The sequence below is a fragment of the Macrotis lagotis genome, chromosome X, assembly GCF_037893015.1.
Source record: "Macrotis lagotis isolate mMagLag1 chromosome X, bilby.v1.9.chrom.fasta, whole genome shotgun sequence".
Lineage (NCBI taxonomy): Eukaryota > Metazoa > Chordata > Mammalia > Peramelemorphia > Peramelidae > Macrotis > Macrotis lagotis.
The window spans coordinates 314,107,132-314,129,136 of NC_133666.1; the positions used below are offsets into that span (position 1 = coordinate 314,107,132).

The 22,005-nt window shown below is 36.1% G+C and overlaps 1 protein-coding gene across 1 annotated transcript; it reads left to right on the forward strand.

The window, feature by feature from the left end:
• The first annotated feature begins 2,645 nt into the window (after positions 1-2,645).
• Positions 2,646-3,244, forward strand: LOC141503204 (proline-rich nuclear receptor coactivator 2-like). The gene is made up of 2 exons (XM_074208405.1): positions 2,646-2,717; positions 2,888-3,244. The coding sequence occupies exons 1-2, from the start codon at positions 2,646-2,648 to the stop codon at positions 3,242-3,244; spliced, it is 429 nt and encodes a 142-aa protein (XP_074064506.1).
• The last annotated feature ends 18,761 nt before the right edge of the window (positions 3,245-22,005 follow it).

Below are 22,005 nucleotides of genomic sequence, written 5' to 3' on the forward strand. Positions count from 1 at the left end.
GGGATAGCTTCCTAATCAGAGCTGAGTGACAAAAAATTAAAAACTGGTCATAAAATTTGGAAATGGTCTCACTCCATCTTTTTGGTAAAATAACTACTGCCTGTCTTGATGTTTTACAGAGGGAAGGGATCCCTTTCCTCCTAAACCTGTTTATTCTTCTTGTACAAAACAAAATAAGATTTTTCTGATATTATGCTGAGAAACTGATAAATGTTTATAGGCCCCCAAACATGGAATTGGATCACATAATACCCCATTGTCTTTGTTATTATTTCTAAGATCTTCCTCTTAAGGAAGCAGAGAGCAAAGAAAACGGGAATCCCATTTATGCTATGTAGGCTAGATTTGATCCTTTACAAAAAACTTCTAATGAATAAAGAAAAAAAAGAAAAAGAAAGCATTGTGATGCTTTCATAGCTATGTCTTTTTCTCTCTGAATATTTGTGGTTTAATATTTTATAAGCTCATTCCTTCTAATCATTTCTCCAGGATAGATAAAATCTATGTATATTGTGCTATTATTTTTGAGTTTTCATTAATGGACAGGATAAATGAAGGCATGGGAGTACTCTAAACTTTGATACCTGTTGTTTTGTTAAAATTACTGTGACTTGATAAAAATAACTCAAGTTCTTTGTTTTGCTTTTTAAGCATCTATAAAAAGTATCATTTTCCTAAGACAAAGAAATACTGGACAGTTTACTTTATGACCTACAAGTCTTTTAGAGAAATTTGTCTTTTAAAAATACCATATACCATACCAGAAGTTAAACAATATTGTTTTAGCCCTTACTATATTAACAGATATCTGAACACATTGTTGGAGATTCAAGAGAAAGGAATTTTGAACAAAAATATGAGCCCACAGTATATTTTTGATCTGGGCTAATGAGTCTGGAGTGGGTATGGAATGAATGAAAGAGTACCCTTAGATACCTCATGATGAATTTGGGGAAACATATGTGAAGTGATGTAGAGTGAAGTAAATAGAATCTGTATAACAACACACACAATAATGTAAATAGTAACAATACTAAAAAAATAGTGATGCCCTAAATCAATGTAAGAAATTTTATAACCAGAAAACTGATTAGAAGACATATCTCACAGTATAATTCTGGGGAGTATGAATGTAAAACGTGGTGTATACTGCCAGAGCAGGGCTGTCCAAAATGCTGCCCTTAATGTGATTTTATGCAGCCCCCTGTGGGTTTACTAAATGCTTTCGTAAATAAAGCTGAGCCATTGCAAAGCTCTCACTAAAATGGCAAATCAAAATATATTGTTTATTGGTACAATAAAAAACTTTTAAAAATAAGGCTGGAGACAATAGACATATCAGCTTTGCTTAATTTTTTTTTTTTATTTTCCAAGGAAGTATTCGACGTTTGTTCAAAATTGTAGTGGAAGAAATAGGGGATTAAAAGAAAAATTACTCTAGTAAAAAAAAGTAGGTAACATTAAACCCTTAACTGGATAGGGAGGCAGATGTAAAGATACATAGACAGATGAATAGATAGGTTCGCAGTGTAAATATTTATATCAATAAGAAATATGAGAGATTGGGGGTAGAACCAAAATAACAGACAGAAGCCAGGAACTTTCTTAAAGTCTCCCAGGCTTGCCTTAGAAATAACATGAATCAAGTTTCTAAACAGATTCTGGAGTGACAGAACTCACAAAAGAACAATAGTGCAGCATTTTCCAGCAAAGTCCGTCTTGGGTGGAGGGAGCCAAACTCAGTGCAAGGAGCTGAAAGCAGCACGGGCAAGTTCTGGAGGAAGCTAGCTAGCAAACACAGCAGAGGTCTGTAGTCGAAGCCACTTGATCCCAGCTCAGCAGACCAGCAGCACAGTATGTCAACTGGGAAGGCGCCAATACAGATACTCCAGAACACCTGTTATGGGGCATGACTGGCCGGGGCATCCCCATCCAGTGAGCAAACTGCTAACATTCTCAACATGGAATGTATATATTTGGGTGGCCCCAGACCAGTGAGCAAACCATTAGCATTCTCAATGCAGAGGGTTGGGTTCTGGACAGACCCCACTCAGTGAGCAAGTCACTAGTGGTCTCAACAATGAAGTTCTGCCAGTGGACCCCACTTCCAACATAAGAAACTTGGGATAGTGCTCCTATGGCACAGGGACAGAGCTAAAATGAGTAAGAAAAGTCAAAGAAAAGCCCTGATGAGAGAAAATTTCCATGGAGATAAGGAAGAGCACAAGAACATCACAGAAGTATATGGCAGAAAGATTACTAAATGTGAAAGGAATATGAATTGGTTTCCAGTCCAAAATGATTTCTTGGAAGAGCTGAAAAAGGATTTTAAAAATCAAATAGAAACATTGCAAAAATAGATGACAAAAGAAATTCAACATCTAGCATTGTCCTTTCTTGAGGAGGGGGTTGCCCAGTCTCACAGAGCTCAGAGTTGCTGGGACTTTGCCCCCACTCTGGGTGCTGAGGAGACTTTGATAATGGACTCAGCAGATCAGCCCATGAAAACTACCATACTCAGACAGATAAACAGGTCTGGCAGAAAAACAACACTTGTTATCTTGGGCCTGGCAGCAGGGAAGAAGACAGGTGGTGGAAATCTTACAGTCTGCAAAGCAGACTGAAAGCTGAAGTAGAAGCTGAAGATGGGTGGGGCAGAAGAATTCAATATTCCAATTTCCCAATCTGTAAATGTTAGTAAGAATCAACAACATGGGGCAGCTAGGTGCCGCAGTGGATAGAGCACCCGCCCTGAAGTTGGAGTAACTGAGTTCAAATCTGGCCTCAGACACTTAATAATTACCTAGCTGTGTGGTCTTGGGCAAGCCTCTTAACCCCATTGCTTTTCAAAAACTAAAAAGAAAAAAGAAAAAAAAATCAGCAACAGCAACTTAATAGACAAAAGAACAAGGATCAATATCCCCAGATAAAGATTGTTGTTCACATGAAAAAAGAAAGGGGACGTTGCTATAATTCCTCTCCAGCTGTGAGGCAAGTTATACAAAGTGGGACAAAGAATGGGCATTTCTCAAAAAATCAAAATTGGAATTCCATTTTAGCAAATTCCAATTTATTGTTGAAATCCCAAACTAATCAGAACTATGCAGCAGCCAAATTTAATGAGCTCCCATCACCAAGTGTTCTACCTAAACCTTGTAGTCCCTGGGTTCCAGTTTCCCTGAAACCTTCTGATAAAGAAATCATTATCTTTCAACTGAAAACCTTACTTAAAGTCCAACTGTGATGTGAGATAATCAGATTGCTGATGTCTAAGTTTTTGTTGTTTGAGAGGAGCCAATCAATCTTTTTTCCTAAACATAAGAACTTTACAGCAAGTAATTTGTCTTTCATCTACATAGGCAAGCTGAATGATAATAATAATGGGTAATACTTGATGTAAAATTTCATCATGTTTATGTATTTGTGTTTGTGTACATTTAACTTGTGACCAAGGAAATGTATGGTAGCATTAGATGGCTGTTTGAAATCAATTATTCAGATTATTTGGACTTCATGTCAATTGTCCTAAATTGAGCAACTGCTCTTTTAAGTTTGAACTTCAAATCAAGGTTTGAATTGTAAAGGATTTATGGTATAGATCTATGGGGTTCTTCTTAATTGGGGAAAGAAATGTATGATGTATTAACATATTTCTAGGCTAAAACAATAATGTAGACAACAGCAGACTTGTCACTTTTGGAGAACAAGCTAAAATCATTTCTATTTCACTGTGGCTGGGAAAAAGAATTGGTTGAACCCTCGTCACTTGTAATGGAATAGCAAAATATACTTCAAATAGAATTTGAGCTGTCTGGAATGCATGGGTGATAAGAAACTTTCGTCAATGAATAAGTTAAAGGTTGGATAAAGAGGGCAATGTTAATCAACAAGGGACAAGTACAGGAAAGGATTGAGATTGGTAGGGCAGAGAACATTGCCCTATTTCTACCCCATCCCTTAGGGGTTCCTGGCTTTAGTAGAGGAGATATGCCAGATTTTCTAAGGAACACCCATCTCAATTGCTCCATGTTGAAAAAACTACATGAGGCATATCCTTAGGAACATACATAAGGACAGACAAAAGTACTGTTTTTTTTTTTTTATCAGGAGATTGTACCAGAAATCTTCTTAAAAGTTCTTTATTCAGTATTTGTCATGTTACAGTTTTCAAAATGCATCAAGGGACTGAAAACAAGCTGAAAAAATTGTTCTGACCTCAAATAGTAGACTCCTATGGGAGTTCTAAAGTAGGGTAAGGTTGTCAGTGACCTAGGAAAAGAAAAAGCCATGTAAATACATGTAAAATTTGTGAGCATATGTCAATATTTGTTGGCCTTTCCTTCAAAAACAGTATTTTTAATGCAAAATTGCTGAATATAATGTAGACCATGGATTGAACTGAGATAATGGCTTGGTTTTAAAGTGATCAAAATATTTTTTTTTAGGTTTTTGTTTTTTTAAGGCAAATGGGGTTAAGTGGCTTGCCCAAGGCCACACAGCTAGGTAATTATCAAGTGTCTGAGACCAGATTTGAACCCAGGTACTCCTGACTCCAGGGTGGGTGCTTTATCCACTACGCCACCGAGCTGCCCCTCAAAATATGTTTTTTAAAAGGAAGCAGTATCTTTGCCCTAAGTTGCTTGCCTGATTGCATATACATGCTTGATTCAGTTCTAAACTGTATTGCCAGAGACTTCTATCTTAGGGCTAATAGGGAAAAAAAAAAACAGAACTGTGAAAAGCTGCTAGGGTTCAGAGTAGTACTCTTATTTTGAACACCTAAAGGGATGTTTGGATAAGAATACTATTAAAACAGGCCTAATAATTTTTTTTTCCAAAAAAGGGGTCAACAAGGTGATTTTAATTGAATGAAAATCTTTTTACCAAAGGGTCCCTTTTCAAACAAAACATGGTACTCCCTTTGGCTTTGTTTTCCTTCAATCCTTCAAACTAAAGATCATTCACAAAATGATGAACATTTTTCCCCTTTAAATATAGGTGCATCATTTGGTAAGATTATGAATGTAATTACATGTATAGAAACACTGATTTTTAAAATTTTAAATAGCAATTTTAGTAAAAAGGGAAAAAATTAGGATATTAAAGCAGTAATTTGTCTGAGAAACTGTTTATACAAAAGCAATAGCTCCCTCTATGTTGATAGCTATCTTTATAAAACTGATTGGCATTTTACTTTCCCCCCCCAAAGAAAATCCTTAAGAACTGATGTCCAAATATATTTGGTAATTAATCAATTTTTGTGAAATACTTAAATACGTATATGAATTTGAACCAAAATTGAAAATAAAAAATTGCTCCCCTCCCCCCAAAAAAGTTTGGAGTTGACTAAGAAACAGAGTGGTGGATCAGTGGAATAGATTAGGTGTAAAAGAGACATCAGCAAACAATTATAGTAATCTGCTGTTTGATAAACCCAAATAGTCCAGCTTCTGGGACAAGAACACTCTCTGTTAAAATCTGTTGGGAAAATTGGAAATTAGTATGGCAGAAACTTGGATTAGACCAACACCTCACACCCTATACCAAGATAAGATTAAAATGGGTACAGGATTTAGACATAAAAGAAAATATAAGCAAACCAGGAGATCAAGGAATAGTTTAATTATCAGATTTATGGAAAGTGAAACATTTTATGACCAAGGAAGAGATGGAGAACATCATTAAAACAAATTAGATAATTTTGATTACATTAAATTAAAAAAGTTTTTGCACAAACAAAACCACTGTAAACAAGATCAAAAGAAATGTAGTAAATTGTGAAACAATTTTTACAACTAGTATTTCTGACAAAGGACTCATCTCTAAAATATACAGAGAACAGATTCAATTTAAAAAAAAGCCATTCCCCTATTGACAAATAGTTAGAGGATATGCAAAGGCAATTTACAGATGAGGAAATTGAAGCTATCCATATTCATTTGAAAAATTGCTCTAAATCACACCTATGCCTAATGGCAACATGGAAGTGATGACAATCTTTTTTTAATATTTTTAATTTTTTAAAGATTTTATTTATTTTGAGTTTTACAATTTTTGCCCTAATCTTACTTGCGTCCCCCCACAGAAGGCAATTTTACATTGTTTCCATGGTATACATTGATCCAAATTGAGTGTGATGAGAGAGAAATCATATCCTTAAGGAAGAAAAATAAAGTATAAGAGATAGCAAGATCAGACAATAAGATATCGTTTTTTCCTAAATTTAAGTTAATAATCGTTGCTCTTTGTTCAAACTCCATAGTTATTTCTCTGGATACAGATGGTATCCTCCATTACAGACAGCCCCAAATTGTCCCTGATTGTTGCACTGATGGAATAAGCAAGTCCATCAAGGTTGATCATTTTCCCCATGTTGCTGTTAGTGTATACAGTGTTTTTTTGGATCTGCTTATCTCACTCAACATCAGTCCATGCAAATCCCTACAGTCTTCCCTGATTTCCCATCCCTCCTGGTTTCTTATAGAACAATAGTGTTCCATGATATACATATAACACAGTTTGCTAAGACATTCCTCAATTGAAGGATATTTACTTGATTTCCAATTCTTTGCCACCACAAACAGGGCTGCTATGAATATTTTTGCACAAGTAATGTTTTTACCCTTTTTCAGGTGATAAACAATCTAATTGGACTTGCTCATTCCATCAATGCAATAACCAGGGACAATTTTAGAGCACCTGCAATGGAGAATACCATCTGTATCCAGAGAAAGAACTGTGGAGTTTAAAAAAAAGACCCAAGTCTATTATCTTCATTTTTTTTAAAAAGTATCTTTTTATACTACATAATTTTGCTATCTCTAACATTTTATTTTCTGCTCAAGGATATGATTTCTTTCCCAACACATTCCATTTTTATCAATGTATAGCATGGAAACTATGTAAAGGGTACCAGACTGCCTTCTATGGGGAGATGGAGGAGGGGAGGGATGGTGGAGGAAAGATTGCAAAATTCAAAACCATACAGAAAATGATGGTTAGAAACTACTATTGGATATAATTGGAAAACAAATATAATATTAATTTTAAGAAAGCAAAAATTACTCTAAATCATTACCGATTAGATAAATGCAAATTAAAGCAGCTCTTGAGATACCATCTCATACCTATCAGGTTGCCCAGTATGATCAGAAAAGACAATGTTCAATGCTGTAAGGGATGTGGGAAATCTGGGACACTAATACATTGTTGGTGGAGCTGTGAACTCATCTAACCTTTCTGGACAGCAATCTGGAATTATTCCCAAAGGGCAATAAAAATGTGCACACCCTTTGATTCAACAATACTACTACTAGGTCTATACCTGAAGAGTTCATGAAAAGGGCTAAAAACATCACTTCTACAAAAATATTCACAGAAGCTCTGTTTGTGGTAACAAAGAAATGGAAATTGAGTAAATGTCCATCAATTTGGGAATGGGTGAACAAATTATGGTATTGTATGTTATGGAACACTATTGTTCTATTAGAAACCAAGAGTGATGGAATTTCAGAGAAGCCTGGAGAGATTTTCATCAATTGATGTTGGGGGAGAGGAAGAACATTGTATACTCTAATAGCAACATGGGGGTGATAATCAACCTTAATGGACTTGCTTATTTCATCAATACAATAATCAGGGACAATTTTGAAGTGCCTGCAATGGAGAATACCATCTAGAGAAAGAACTGTGGAGTTTAAACAAAGACCCAAGTCTATTACCTTTACTTTTTTTTAAAGTATCTTTATGTACTACATAATTTTGCTATCTCTACTAGTTTTTTTTTTCTCCTCAAGGATATGATTTCTCTCCCAACACATTCCATCTTGATCAATGTATAATGCATGGAAACAATATAAAGATTACCAGAATGCATTCTGTGGGGAGTTGGGAGAAGAAAGGGTGGGTGGGGGAAAAATTATAAAATTAAAAACCTTATAGAAATGATAGGTAGAAACTACTATTTTATATAATTGGAAAATACATAAAATATTAAAAAAGAAAAAAGAAAACTACTGTACATGTACTTGGATAATAAATTAATTATTTAAAAATAAAAGAAATATGAGCAATCATTTAGAGTACAGGAATAGGTGTTGGACTCAAACATAGAAGGTCTGACCTTGAGTCTCGGATCTGATATTTTTGGCTTAATAATTTTGCACAAGTTATTTAACCTCTTGAAGTCTCACTTTTTTCATCCAAAAATATTTTTTATGAAATAGTACTTGAAATATCCATATCCCAGATTTTTGTGGGTAAACATTTTGTAAGCTTGCAAAAATATCAACTGTTATTAGTATAACAAACAAAGAGGTATGAGACTCTAAGGAGAGAGAAATTATTTCTATAAGGCTGGATGGATAAATGATAACTTCTTGCAGAAAGTAATATTTGAACTGGGTCAGAAAGGCAATTAAACATTTATTAATTGACTATCATGTGCCAGACACTGCTAAGAACTAAGGATACAAAAGAGGGTCTTTCCTTTAAGAAGATTAGAATTCAATAGGGAAAGATAATATATGAAAAAGAGATTGAAAAACAGTTGGGGAAGGACAAAGCTATTCTTGGGGGCATGTTTGAGAAACCTGGAGAGCTGTCTCTAAGAAGAAAGTGAAGAAATGATGAACTGGGCATTGTTGTTAAATGGAATTCTATGTGGAGATCTCTGCTTTCCAACCTACAATCAAAGAGAAAGAAGAGCCTCAGGAGCAGAATGCACTGACAAGTTACAAGTTCCAGGGCTTGGTTGATCCTATAGGGTGAAAAGGTTCCTAGAGCAGGGGAGTACATCCAAGTGGCAAATGAAAAATCTTCATAGCTATATGCCTATATATGTTTCTACACACATATATATATATATATATATATATATATATATATATATATATATATATATATATGCCCTTTCTGGAAAACAACTGAGAAGTGAACTAAATGACTAATTATTAGAACATGGAAGAAGGTTATGCATGATAGTATGCTTTTTGGAAATCAGTGTTTAAAGGCTCTGCTCTAGAAGGTAATCAAGGATAAAGAATTGAGATCACCAAATGGAGTCTTGCAAGGACTGATTGGACAAGGTGAGACCACACTTGTGATATATGTCAAAGTTCCAGACTGACTTTTTCCTCTGCTCATTTTAAGTTGGCAGTCCTTTCCTTGGACTATTAAGAATCAGGAACAGGAATTTGGTGATATAGACCGGAATTTTGACTTCTAAATGGGGTAAAGAACTGTTTCAAAAGGAAACTTAGAAAACTTCATAAATTCTTATGGTCTCATGAATTGTTTGAAAAAACTAAAATATAATCAACCTGTTAAACTTTAGAATTTGAAGGCTCCAAGATCAAGTATTTCCCTTGCTGACAGAAATTGGAAATCCTGTACACTATAACAGGCTGAATGATTGTGTTGATGATATATTAAAGGAAAAAAAAGAACTAAAAAACTCATGCCTAATGGTCAATCATCTGGTAATGAGACTGAATATTTTTGAGTTATAATTCTTGGGTGACAGATGTAAAACCGATTGCTAGATTCATGCTGATATACTTATCCAATTAATTTTTCCAGTAGAATAATTGTACTAATAATTAATGATAGAAACTAACAAAAACATTCATCTGTACTATTTCAACAGCTTTCTAATTGCCTTCCCAGTTTCAAGCCTTTGCTATCTATACTGCCAAATTGAGTTTCGTAAAAAACAGTAATAACCGCATTGTTTTCTATTCAAAAAGCTTCAGTAACTCCCTGTTGACCTGAGGATCAATATCAATTGCCATGTTTGGCATCTTCAGCCTTTCAAAATCTGACTCCATCACATTCTGGACTTATTAAATATAGTCCACTTTGTATATTCTAGAGTTCAGACATGCCTAGTGGATGTTACCTATTAATGACTTTCTGTCTCCAAACTCAGTGCTTTTTCATAGCTTTATAATGCTTAAAATTCACTCTCTTCACTTCTCTTTGCAATGCTTCAAAGTTTATCTCAAATACTATCTCTTACATAAAACATTTTATGATCCCTTCAGAAGCTAATGACCTTCCCTCCCTTTCTTTGCCCAATTATTTATGTAGTAGACTAAATTACTTGGAGGATGTCCTGTTTCACATTTGTATACTTAGTACCCATCAAAGTGTCTGGCCCCTACTTAATAATTAATATGTTTGTTCAGTGATTGATTGATATAATTAGCAAGAGACAAATGTACATTTTTGACATAAACTCTCAGAGCACTAATTATCTCTGGACAAAATTTTGAGAAACATTATCTTTCTTTTTTAAGATCATAAATAGAAATTTTGCTTTATTTATTTATTTTTTCATCTTTATGCATATGTATATTTTTAATCTTTTATATTTAGTTTATTTTTGTACAAATGATGTTTTATACATTATTAAAATATTCTTCTTTAAGAGAAAACATAATACCCCCTGCCCCTAAAAAATATAGACCCTCATGAGCAATAAAGTAAAAGAAAGAAGAAAAATTTAAAATTAAAATAACAAAATAATAATAATAATAGGGTCAACTAAGTGGCATATAATGCCACTTAGGATGGAGCACCAGCCCTGGAGTCAGGAGCACCTAAGCCCAAATCCAGCCCCGGATGCCCACCAATCACCCAGCTCTGGGACCCTGGGCAAGCCACCCCAACCCCACCGACCTGCAAAAAACAAAAACAGAAAACAGAAAAAAATAAAATGATGATGATGATGATGATAATAATAATAATGATGATGATAATAATAGTAGAGGCAGCCAGGTGGTGCAGTGGACAAAGCACCAGCCCTGGAGTCAGGAGCACCCAGGTCTAAATCCGTCCTTCCTGGGCAAACCACCCAAACCCATTCTCCCCACAGCACTCCCCCGCCAAAATAATAATAATAATAATAATAAATGTATTTCAGGCTGTGTTCCAACACTACCAGCTCCGTTGCAGGTGTATCACATTCTTTAGGATAAGTCCATCACAAAAGCTATTTCCAAAATTTTCCACTGTTTCCCATTGCTGATCTCAACTCCCTCCATTCATATTTCCCCACTACCATACACTATATTTTCTCTCTCATTTCACTCTTTCTAAATGTGCTGTAGGGTAGCTGAGTGGCACAGCAGCCTGATCACAGGCCCTGGGGCCAAGAGGACCCGGGCCCACCTTAGACCAGTCCTAAGGCCCAGCAATCACCTTGCCCTGTGGTGCCAGATAAGTCATCCAATCCCAGACCCTTTCAAGAAGTAAAAAAGAAAATGTGTTATATCTGACCCCTGTCCCCTGAGGTCTACCTTCTCCTCCATCACTCAAAATCTCCCCATCCCCCTGTCCCCCTTCTCTCCTGCTTATTCTAGACGTCTATACCCCATTGAGTATATATGCTGTTTCCTCTCCTAGTCACCTCTGATGAGAGCAAAGTTTCCCACATTCCCCCTTACCTTCCCCCCTTCCATATCATTGCAATAGCTCATTGTAATAAAAAAATTTATTATATGAAATATCTTAGCCTACTTTACCTCTCCTTTCTCTTATTCCCATTACATTTCACTTTTAGCCATTGACTCCATTTTTACAATATGTTATATCGTCAAATTCAGTTCTCTCCTGTACTTCAACTATAAAAGCTCCTTCTACAAGCTCCTTCTACCTGCTCTATTTAAGGAGAAGTTTCTTATGAGTATTATCAGTATCATTTTTATGCAGGAATACATGTAGTTCACCACCATTAAGTCCCTCATATTTTATCCTTCTCCTATACTCTCTATCCTTCACCTGAATCCTGTATTTGAAGATCAAACTTTCTGTTCAGCTCTGACCATTTTAAGAGGAACATTTGAAATCCCCCTGGTTCATTGAATGTCCATCTTTTTCCCAGAAGATGTTCAGTTTTTCTGGGTAGTTGATTCTTCGTTGCATTCTAAGTTCTTTTTTCTTCCAGAATATTATATTCCAAGCCCTATGAGACTTTAATATATTTGCTGCTAAGTCCTGTGTGATCCTGACTGCTGCTCCATGATATTTGAATTGTGTACTTCTGGCTGCATTATTTTCTCTTTAACTTGGGAGTTCTGGAACTTGGTTATAATATTCCTTTTTTTTATCTCTTTCCAGAGGGGATTGGTGGATTCTCTCAATTTCTACTTTGCCCTCTGCTTCTAGGATATCTGGGAAATTTTCCAGTAGGAATTCTTTAAAGATGATGTCAAGGCTCTTTTCCTGATCATGACTTTCAGGTATCCAAAAATTTTTAAATTATCTTTTCTGAATTGGTTTTCCAGATCAGTTGTTTTGGCAATGCGATGTTTCACATTGTTTTCTAATTTTTCATTGTTTTGGTTTTGAAGTATTGTGTCCTGACTTCTCGTAAAGTCAGCTACTTCCTTCAGCTCTGTTCTAGAACTGAAGGATTTGTTTTCCTCAGAGAGTTTTCTTATCTCTTTTTCCATCTGGCCAATTCTGTTTTTTTTTTTTTTTTTTTGGAAGGCAATGGGGTTAAGTGTTTCATCCAAGGCCACACAGAAAGGTAATTATTAAATGTCTGAGGCTGGATTTGAACTCATGTACTCCTGACTCTAGGACCAGTGGTCTATTCACTATTAACTAGCTGCCCCCAATTCTGCTTTTTAAAGCATTCTTCTCCTCAATAACTTTTTGAACTGTTTTATCCATTTGGCCTAAGCTGGTTTTTAACATGCTATTTTCTTCAGCATTTTTTGGATCTCCTTGACTAACCTGCTGACATCTTTTTCATATTTTTCTTGCATCTCTCTTATTTCTTTTCCCAATTTTTCTTCTATCTCCCTCACTTGACTTGCAAAATCTTTTTTTTTGAGCTTTGCCATAGCCTGAGCCCAATTTCCATTTTTATTGGAGTCTTTAGATGCAGGAGCTTGGATTTACTCATCTTCTGACTGAATATTTTGATCCTTCCTGGGATCATAGATAAAGTATTTCTCAATGGTGTTCTTCTTTTTTCTCTGTTTACTCATTTCCCTAGCCTGTGCTTGGAGTGCTTCCTAATCTTTTGAGTATTATTGGGACACCCCCAGAAGGACCTTAATGTGTGAGGCTCTGACTGCTCTCCTGGTCTGTGAATGACTATAAGCACAAACCTCTGCCACGGGGCTGAGGTGGGGGGGGGGCTGCTGTTCTATGGGGGGTCTAGATTGCAATCAGGATATGAATGTGGTCAGAGCTCCAGAGTACTGTTCCAGGTACAGAGGACATACCTTGGAAGTCTCTCTCCACTTCCCTACCTAGGCTGAGTACTCAAGGCTGAGTTGCCTGGGGGCTCCTGCTTATTGGCTCCACCTGCTTCCCATTCCTGGATCTGGGCTGCCATGGTCACACTGCTCATGGAATGCCTTGAGGGCTGGGCTTCTGGCACTTGCTCTGGCAGAGTGCCCCCCTCCATAGATCTTACAAGTTGTGCCTGGTACTCCCTGGGGTGTAGGTTAGGAAACTGCCCTTGATGCCATGAGCCTGGGCTTCCAGCATCCTTGGGCTGCTTCCGGGAGGCTGAAGTTCCTTCACTCTGATGGGTTGCCCCTACAACCCCGTGGAGCAGAGCCCTTCTGCTGTTTTCCAGCTTACCTTGGGCTGGAGAACTGCATTACTGATCTCTCTGCGGGATCTGTCTCTTGAAAATTTAGAGTCCTTATTTCATAAATTTTGAGAGAGAACACCTAAGAGAGGATCTTCTCCTGTTGCCATATTGTCTCTGCCCCCCGTATGTATATTTTTAAGTTACAAAAATTCATTCCACTCTCCTTTCCCACCTCCTCCCCGCAGTAACAAATCATCAGGTTAGTATTGTACATACATGTTTGTGTTGAATATGTTTACAGATTAGTCATTTTTGTATGAAGAATTACCATAAAGGGAAAAAGATAAATAAGAGATTATTTTATAAAGTGTTCATCAGATTCTGAAGGGTTTTTTTTTTTTTTATTTTCGCTTTGTTTGTTTTTCTTTCTCTGTATTGGGATAATGTTGTCCATAGTAGTCAGTTTAAGACTGTTGGCCTAGCTCTCTGAACTGCTGAAAGGAGATGCTTCTATCAAGGTTGATCATCTCATAATTTTGTTCTTTATGTGTACATTGTTCTTTTGATTCTTCTCCTTTTTACTCAACATCAGATTCTGTAAGTCATTCCATCCTTTTCTTTGGGCATGGAATTTATGGTTTCTTATAGAATAATAATAGTCCATAGTATTCATGTACCATAACTTGTTTAGCCATTTCCCAATTGATGGGCATCCCCTCAATTTTCAGTCCTTTGCCACTATAAAAAGAGCTGCTATGAATATTTTGGAACATGTGGGCTTTTCCCATTTTTTTTATGATTTCTTCTGGATCTAGTGAAATTGCTAGATCAAAGGGAATGAACATTTTTATTGCTCTTTGGGCATAGTTCCATATTTCTCTCCAGAATGGATGAATTCATTTACAGCTCCACCAATAATGAATGCGTCAGTGTTCCAGTCTTCCCACAACTTCTCCAACTTAGATCAATTTTTCCTTTTTCTCACCTTGCCCAGTCTCTTAGGTGTGAAATGATACTTGATATTTGTTTTAATTTGCATTTATCCAATCAATAATGATTTCAAGAATTTTTTTCACATGATTATATATAGCTTCGATTTCTTTAATTGAAACTATCTATTCATAGCCTTTGACCATTTATCAACTATGGAATGAATTGTAACCTTATAAATTTGATACAATTCTCTGTATATTTTAGAAATGGGACCTTTATCAAAACTCCTAGCTATGAAGATTGTTTCCCAGCCTTTTTGTTTTCCTTCTAATTTTGGCAGCATTGATTTTATTAGTGCAAAACCTTTTTAATTAAATATAATCAAAATCATTCATTTTGCATTTTATAATATAATTATTATTGGGTCATAAATTTATCTTGTTTCCATAGATCTGGTAGGTAAAATATTTCTTGTTCTATGAATTTATGTATCGTGTTTCCCTTTATATCTAAATCCTGTACCCATTTTCACCTTATTTTGGTATAGAGTGTGAGATGTGGGTCTATGCCTAATTTTTGCAATATTCTTTTCCAGTTTTCCTGACAATTTTTGTCAAATAGTGAGTTCTTATTGCAGAATCTGATATCTTTGGGTTTGTCAAGCAGTAGATTGCTATAGTGATTGATTGCAGTTTCTTTTGATATTATCCTAATCCACTGATCTATTACTATATTTCTTAACCAATACCAGGCAGTTTTGATGACTGCCCCTTTATATTATATTATAGTTCTAGACTTGATAGAGCTAGGTCACCTTCCTTTATATTTTTTTCATCAGTCCACTTGCTATCCTTGCCCCTTTGGTGCTCCAGATGAATTTGGTTACATATAGTAGCAAAACTACCTCAGTAATATGGTTACCTGGTAGTTTGATTGTTATGGCACTGAATAAGTAATATAATTTTGATAGAATTATTTTTATTATATTAACTCGACCTAACCATGAGCAATTGACATTTTTCCAATTATTTAGATCTGATTTTATTTGGGTGAGAAGCGCTTTAACATTGTTTTCATACAATTTCTGGGTTTGTCTTGGGAATCATTGTCTTTCAAACAGACAGATTTGTGTTTTGCAATCTAAACTGTATGTATTGAGGCTGCTAGGTAGTGCAGTGGATAGAGCACCGACCCTGGAGTCAGGAGTGCCTGAGTTCAAATTCGGCCTCAGGCACTTAAAAATTACCTAGCTGTGTGTCCTTGGGCAAGTCACTTAACCCCATTTGCCTTACAAAAACCTAAAAAAAATAAATGTATGTATGTACATATATATGTTTTATATATCTATATATCTATTTATCTATATATCTAGATCTACTTATCTATTATCTATGTATCTATCTATCTATCTATCTATCTATCATCTGTCTATTCCATGGGAGATCCTTTTGTCAGTCATTTTGATTTTACTTTCCCTAACTCTAATAGTCTTGGTTATTAGATATACTAGCCTATATAAACTTAGAATTACCTTTTAGAAGGTGCACTAAAAAGGCAGAAGTAGATTCCCTGAAAATAGTAAGTAAATAGCTTCACTACAAGGAAGGACACAGAAAGTCATAGGAAGACATAGGAAGAATAAAACAGCAATAGTATGGGATCTGTATGAACAAAGGGTATTATCATTTTTGATGATCATTAGGGATATCATGAATTATAAACTAACCAAATCTATAGTTTAGGACAGTGATGTTCAGCCCCAAAAGACATGGGTTGCATATTGACTTAGAAAACCACATGTTGGGGCATCTAGGTGGCAGTAGATTGAGCATTGGCCCTGGAGTCAGGATTGAGTTCAAATCTTACCTCAGACACATAGTGTTTACCTATCTGTGTGACCTTGTGCAAGTCACTTGCATTACAGTACCATTGCTTTGCATAAACAAAAAGAGATAACCACAGGTTAACATTAGCTATGTTTTATTATATTTTTATTTATCTTGTTAAACTATTCTAAATATTTTTAATCTGGTTTGAATTGTACTAGTGCTTAAACTTCTCTAGTGTAAACTAAAGACCCATAATTATGACCTGGAATTATTATTTTTTAAAAAAAAATTATGGCTTTTGTCTTTTAAGAAGTCAGGTAAAGGACTAATGCCTTTTGAAAAGTGCTCATCATTTAAAGAAAAACAGAATACTTTCCCTTGAAGAGATAAACTTCAGTTTTACAGAAAATTCAGTTATATAGAGCCCCTCCTTCCCCTGGAATATACATGAATTAGGCACTGAGGAGAAATTCTAAATTATATTTTCAAGTTTTTGAGTTATAAATGCTTTTGTGAGAAAATGGAATCGGGAAAGAAGAAAACATGTTTTGGTTGATTAATAACATTCATGCTAACATTTCTGATGAGTTCTAAAACTGTTTCATTTTTGGTGGAATCTATATTTGGGGCCCACAGGACTTGACAGTGTCTCTTTAATAATATCACTGTTTTCCTCAGACTGCATCTCATTGTTTCTAATCACCAGTTTTACTTGTATGTGAAGTTTCCAGTCTTCAATTTTCCTAAATGTCATGTAGATATAAATGTAAGACTCAATTGCACATTTCCAGTTTTTGTGACTTGATGGACACTTAGGCGGGGGAGGCAGAGGATGTCTTAGTGTAGCATTTGGCCCCAATTTCATAGATATTTTGCACATAAAAGAACGAGTATATTTCTGCCCTTGTTTATTTCATGTGTAAATATCTCTGGGGAGCCCTGAGATGAAGTGGAAAACTCTGAGCCTTAGGGCTTGGGGGATTTGGGGGTGTGTCCTGGCTGGGAGACACTGTAGATTCCCAACATTAAGATTGGATGGGAAAAGGAAAAGGGCCTGGTGAGATCATGTTTAATTACTGTATTACATCCACATCTCTCAGGAGATCACTAATCCTCAGATTAATACCAATATTGACTTTTGGGCTTTAGTGCTTTCAATATGGAAGAGCTTGGCTTAGCAAAAATATAACTATGTTTAATAAAACTTCCCCACAAGGGATGATTTCTTGTGAAGAAGGAGGGTTATGTGGTAAAGGGAAAGTCTCACTAATCTCCAAATAGCTCAATAGACTTGGAAGACTCTCAGAGGAGGAAAAAGACCCAAGTAACCTAAAACAAATGCATCATTTTAAAAATCAGTAGTCATATTCAGAGGGGTTAATGACTTGCCTAAGACCTGTTGTCTCCCTAACCCTCTCCTTTTCCAGGGCTGTTGTACTTTGCCCTGTCCCAATATATCAAATTGTACCATGAAAGATTCGCTCCTTGGAGGTAAAACAGAAGTATTTGGAGAAGGCCACAGTGAAATAAATGCACATTCTTCTGAGTGAGATAAAATATTAAATTATTATATTTTGTTGTAACTTCAATATGAATAGGTTTCTCATCCCTCTTGAAAATTAGGTGAAATTTGATAAGGAAGAGGAAGTTTTGGTTTGGAATACAGATAACTCTCTAATGTTAAGGTTTGGGGGATATGGAGGTAGATAAGGAGAATGGATGAGTACATTGGATTGGGATTCAGGGAATGGTATGAGAACACTAGGGACCTGGAGGTCCCTTATCAGTAGGTGAAGAGACAAAGGGCAGGAAAAGAGGAAATAAATTTAATCTGCTCCACAGTTTTGCCAAGAACTGGTCTGGCTGAAAGCATACAATTACAGAATGATTCTCTTTTGAAAAATGGATGAAAACATTGAAACATTTTTTGAAAGCAGTAATATGTATTCAAATCAAAATTGAACATAAGTATTAAGCACCAATTATATGCTGGGTCCTGGGTTTGTCACTATGTATTGAAAACTGAAAATGTCAATGGATTCTCCCAATAAGGAGACACAAACAACATACAAATAAATGCAATAGTAAGGAAAAAGAGTCAGGGGCAAGGAAAGATCCAGATCAAGTGACTCAAGGCAGCTTCAGGAGGAGAGAATACTTTCAACAGATGTGAAGAGAGAAAATTTATCTGAGAAGGTCCCTGAAAGGAGAAAAAGAGGTAGAGGAATAAGAATGATTGACAGGAATACATGAAAATGTAATAAGAGTAGAATGAGATATTCTAGATTCATAGGAATGTGCAATTTACCAGTGGAAATGGTGCAAAATATAGCTATAGACCTAAATTGGAGGCAGATGATACTAAAATTTAAAAGCTGGTTGAAGATTTTGATCTTGTACAAAGCCTAAATGGAGAGCACCCCCATTTTTTTAATAAGGGGGGTGAGATCATCAAAACTGTGTATTTTAGCAGACTCTTGAAAACTGGATTGGGAGGCAAGAGTCTGGAGACAGAGAGGTGAAGTAAAAGGTTGCTGCCATAATTTTGATAAGAAATGGTGAAAGGCAGAATGAAGCTGGTAACTGTATAATTTGAGAGCAACAGATAAATGTGGAAATTATCTATTCCACTAGAATTAGAAAAAATTTACCAGTTGGATGGTTGTGGGGATGAGGAAATGACAACAAAGGAGAAATTTGAAGTTTTGGATCTTGGTGCTTAGAATCATTTCAGTTGTGGGAAATTCAATATCTCCAATAGAGATTGAGAGTTAGTAAAAAGTGAATGAATTTATGTAATTCCTGGGGTTTGAAACTGTTCAGGATTTATTAAAGAAGGTTACAAAGTGTGGAGATTAAAAACTGTTCTCCTTCTAGAAAAACAGGAAGAACTTTGAAAATAGAAATGAATAACAAAAGGCTAGGCAAGGTTGTTTTGGGAGAGAGAGAGAGAGAGAGAGAGAGAGAGAGAGAGAGAGAGAGAGAGAGAGAGAGAGAGAGAGAGAGAGAGAGACAGCCAAGGAGAGTCAGTGAAGGCAATGCCCACAAGGACAGTAGTTTAGGCCAGGTTTTTATAGTCTTGCTCATTCTCTGACTACTCAGGGCAAAGGGAAATTTCCACCCTGCTTAACTGGACCAGAATCAGGTAAAAAGTTGGAAGCTGGGGATTGGGAATGAGAAGAATGGTACAAATTTTATATTTAACAATTAAACAATGAGTCAATATACATCTCAGGAGTAAAGATACACTTTTACATAATTTAACTACATAAAGGATTACAAATTTGTTTCTAATTACAAATTTCCTATCAGTGCCATCAGCAGGATTATTGAAGTCAGGGAGAAGAGGAAAGGTCTGGGTGTGGGGAGGAAGGTTCAATTTGAGCTATATTGAGTTTGAGGATCTTATGACAGGAAAATGCGTGGTGTCCACACAAAGATGTCAGTTCTAGAAAGTGAAAAACTCATGACTAGCCCTGAAGGGAGAAAGCTCAGGATTTTTTTTTTTTATTTCACAAATTTCACAAGTCTGCAAACTTTTTTCCTGGAGGGACAGTAATTTGCTTGAGAACAGACTGAAAAACAAAGTTCTGGGTGAGAAAGCTGTGGGAAAGAAAGGAAAACAGCCATAAGTGGCTGGGTCTAGATTTAGTGAGTCCTCCTTAGGGTAGAGTGTAGGTCAAACTTTTATAGTCTTTCTTACTTCCTGTGCAGGGAAGAGTCAGGGAAAATTGGATAAAAAGGGGGACCCCACTCCCTCTACATGACTGGGGTCAGATTTTTGGAAGACTGAAAGGCAGTAAGTTGGAGGAGAGGTGAGAGATGGACTGATCTTGCTCTTATCTTGGCAAATTTACATTTAAAAATGAAGTTATATTGAACTACAGGAGGAAATTATAATTGATTGCACTTATAGAAAATAGAGATAGGTACAATTAACATTTTCTTAATATTAAAAACTAGACAGGTATTTCTCCTACAGAACCAACCAATTACTAAATAGAGATTTACAGTGGGCCACAATCAGTCCTTAGAAAGCCCAATCTAACATTTGGTTGATTTTGGTCTCTGAAATTCAGTATTCTATGCCATGATGGTATCGAGCCCCATCTAAAATATATTTATATATTTCTGGAAACTTCAACCCAGCAGACCTAAATTCTAGTCCTGGCTCTATCACTACTTTGATAATTAATTTTAATCACATCTTTTTCGCTTCTCTTGGACATATTTGTGTTTTTACTTATAAAAATCCCTTTGCCAGCTTCTAAACACCTCACTGATAACATATCTACCCCAAACTAATATCTCTTTTGCCATTACCTGCCCCCTGCACCCCAGCCCCATTTTTCCAAGAAATTTTTGATCAAATGAGATTAAAGACCATAAAAAGAAGCAGATGCACTACATTTGGCAGAGTACGAAGGATCAGGGTTTGGCACACCACGTTATTGTTTGTGACAAGCCATGAGAATGTAATTAATTTTATAAACCCTTGCTAGTGAATGCCAATTCAGATCTTCCAGATGTGCCAGCAAAGAAGATTCTAGATTATCAGCCCATCTCTTGTCCCCAAACTAAAGACTTTTGCTTGCTGATTATAATTTGAGCATCTCCAGGGGATGTATGACAAAATAATTTCTCTTTGTATGGGAAGGAATAAGAGCCCATTTTGCATTGCTTTCTATTCTCGTCTCCTTCCAGAATTATTGTTCACATGATGATTAAAGGGTCTTTGTCTTTTGGTCTCTTTGTCTGTACTTGAATTTGTACTTGACAGGGCAGGTACTTGTTTTAACCTGCAATTCCTAAGCAACAACTTTAGCTGCCATAAGTCATTTCTAAATTTTTGAGGAGGGCAGTAGATAAACTTTGATAGCTCTGTTGGTAATGAGGACTAGGACCCGTTAAAGTGCTCATTTATGTAATTGTATTTGAATGCCATAATCTGAGGGCTTCAGTCTCCTGAGGTGAGTAGATCATTTTTTTTTTCTGACAGGCATGGAAGAATGGCCACCATATAACATTGCCTTTGTAGCTTCAGGATGACACATTCTGGACAGTCAATCTCTGAGAACAGTCAGGAGCCTGGAGTGGGCACAGTTCCAGTTCATTTTACACTGACAGGGTTTCTGAAGGGAAAAAGATGAAACATCTCTAAAACAAAGGTCGGGGTCTGGGCAGGAGGAGCTCAGTTCCTCTTTCTGACTCCTAAGGGAGCAGAAATTTTAAAGACTTTGGCAGTTAAGGCATGTGTACTATAGTACTTGCTTAGTAAAGCCAAGTCACTATGTATTGAGTTTACTATCAATCTCTCTTCTTCCCTCCTAGAACACTCACTCTTTCTCTGTGTCTCTCTTCCCCTTAGTCTTTTTTCTTACTGTCATGTTAAGATTTCCCTAAAGAGAGAGTGGTTGCTACATTTCACCAGCCTCAGAACTCCCAGGGATACCTTTGTGACTATTGTAGCTCATGAGCCCCAGTAGTGTCTTACTCATGAATAATTTGACCATTAATATTCAATTAAGAATCAAATAATACTCAAGTAACAATCGATTAAGCATAACATTTACATAACATACCACTCATAAATTTGGGAAATACTCTTCCACCAATCAAAATAATGCCCATGAAGAGATTGGGATTGTGTACTATTACCCAAGGAAATAAATTAGACATAAAGAGGGA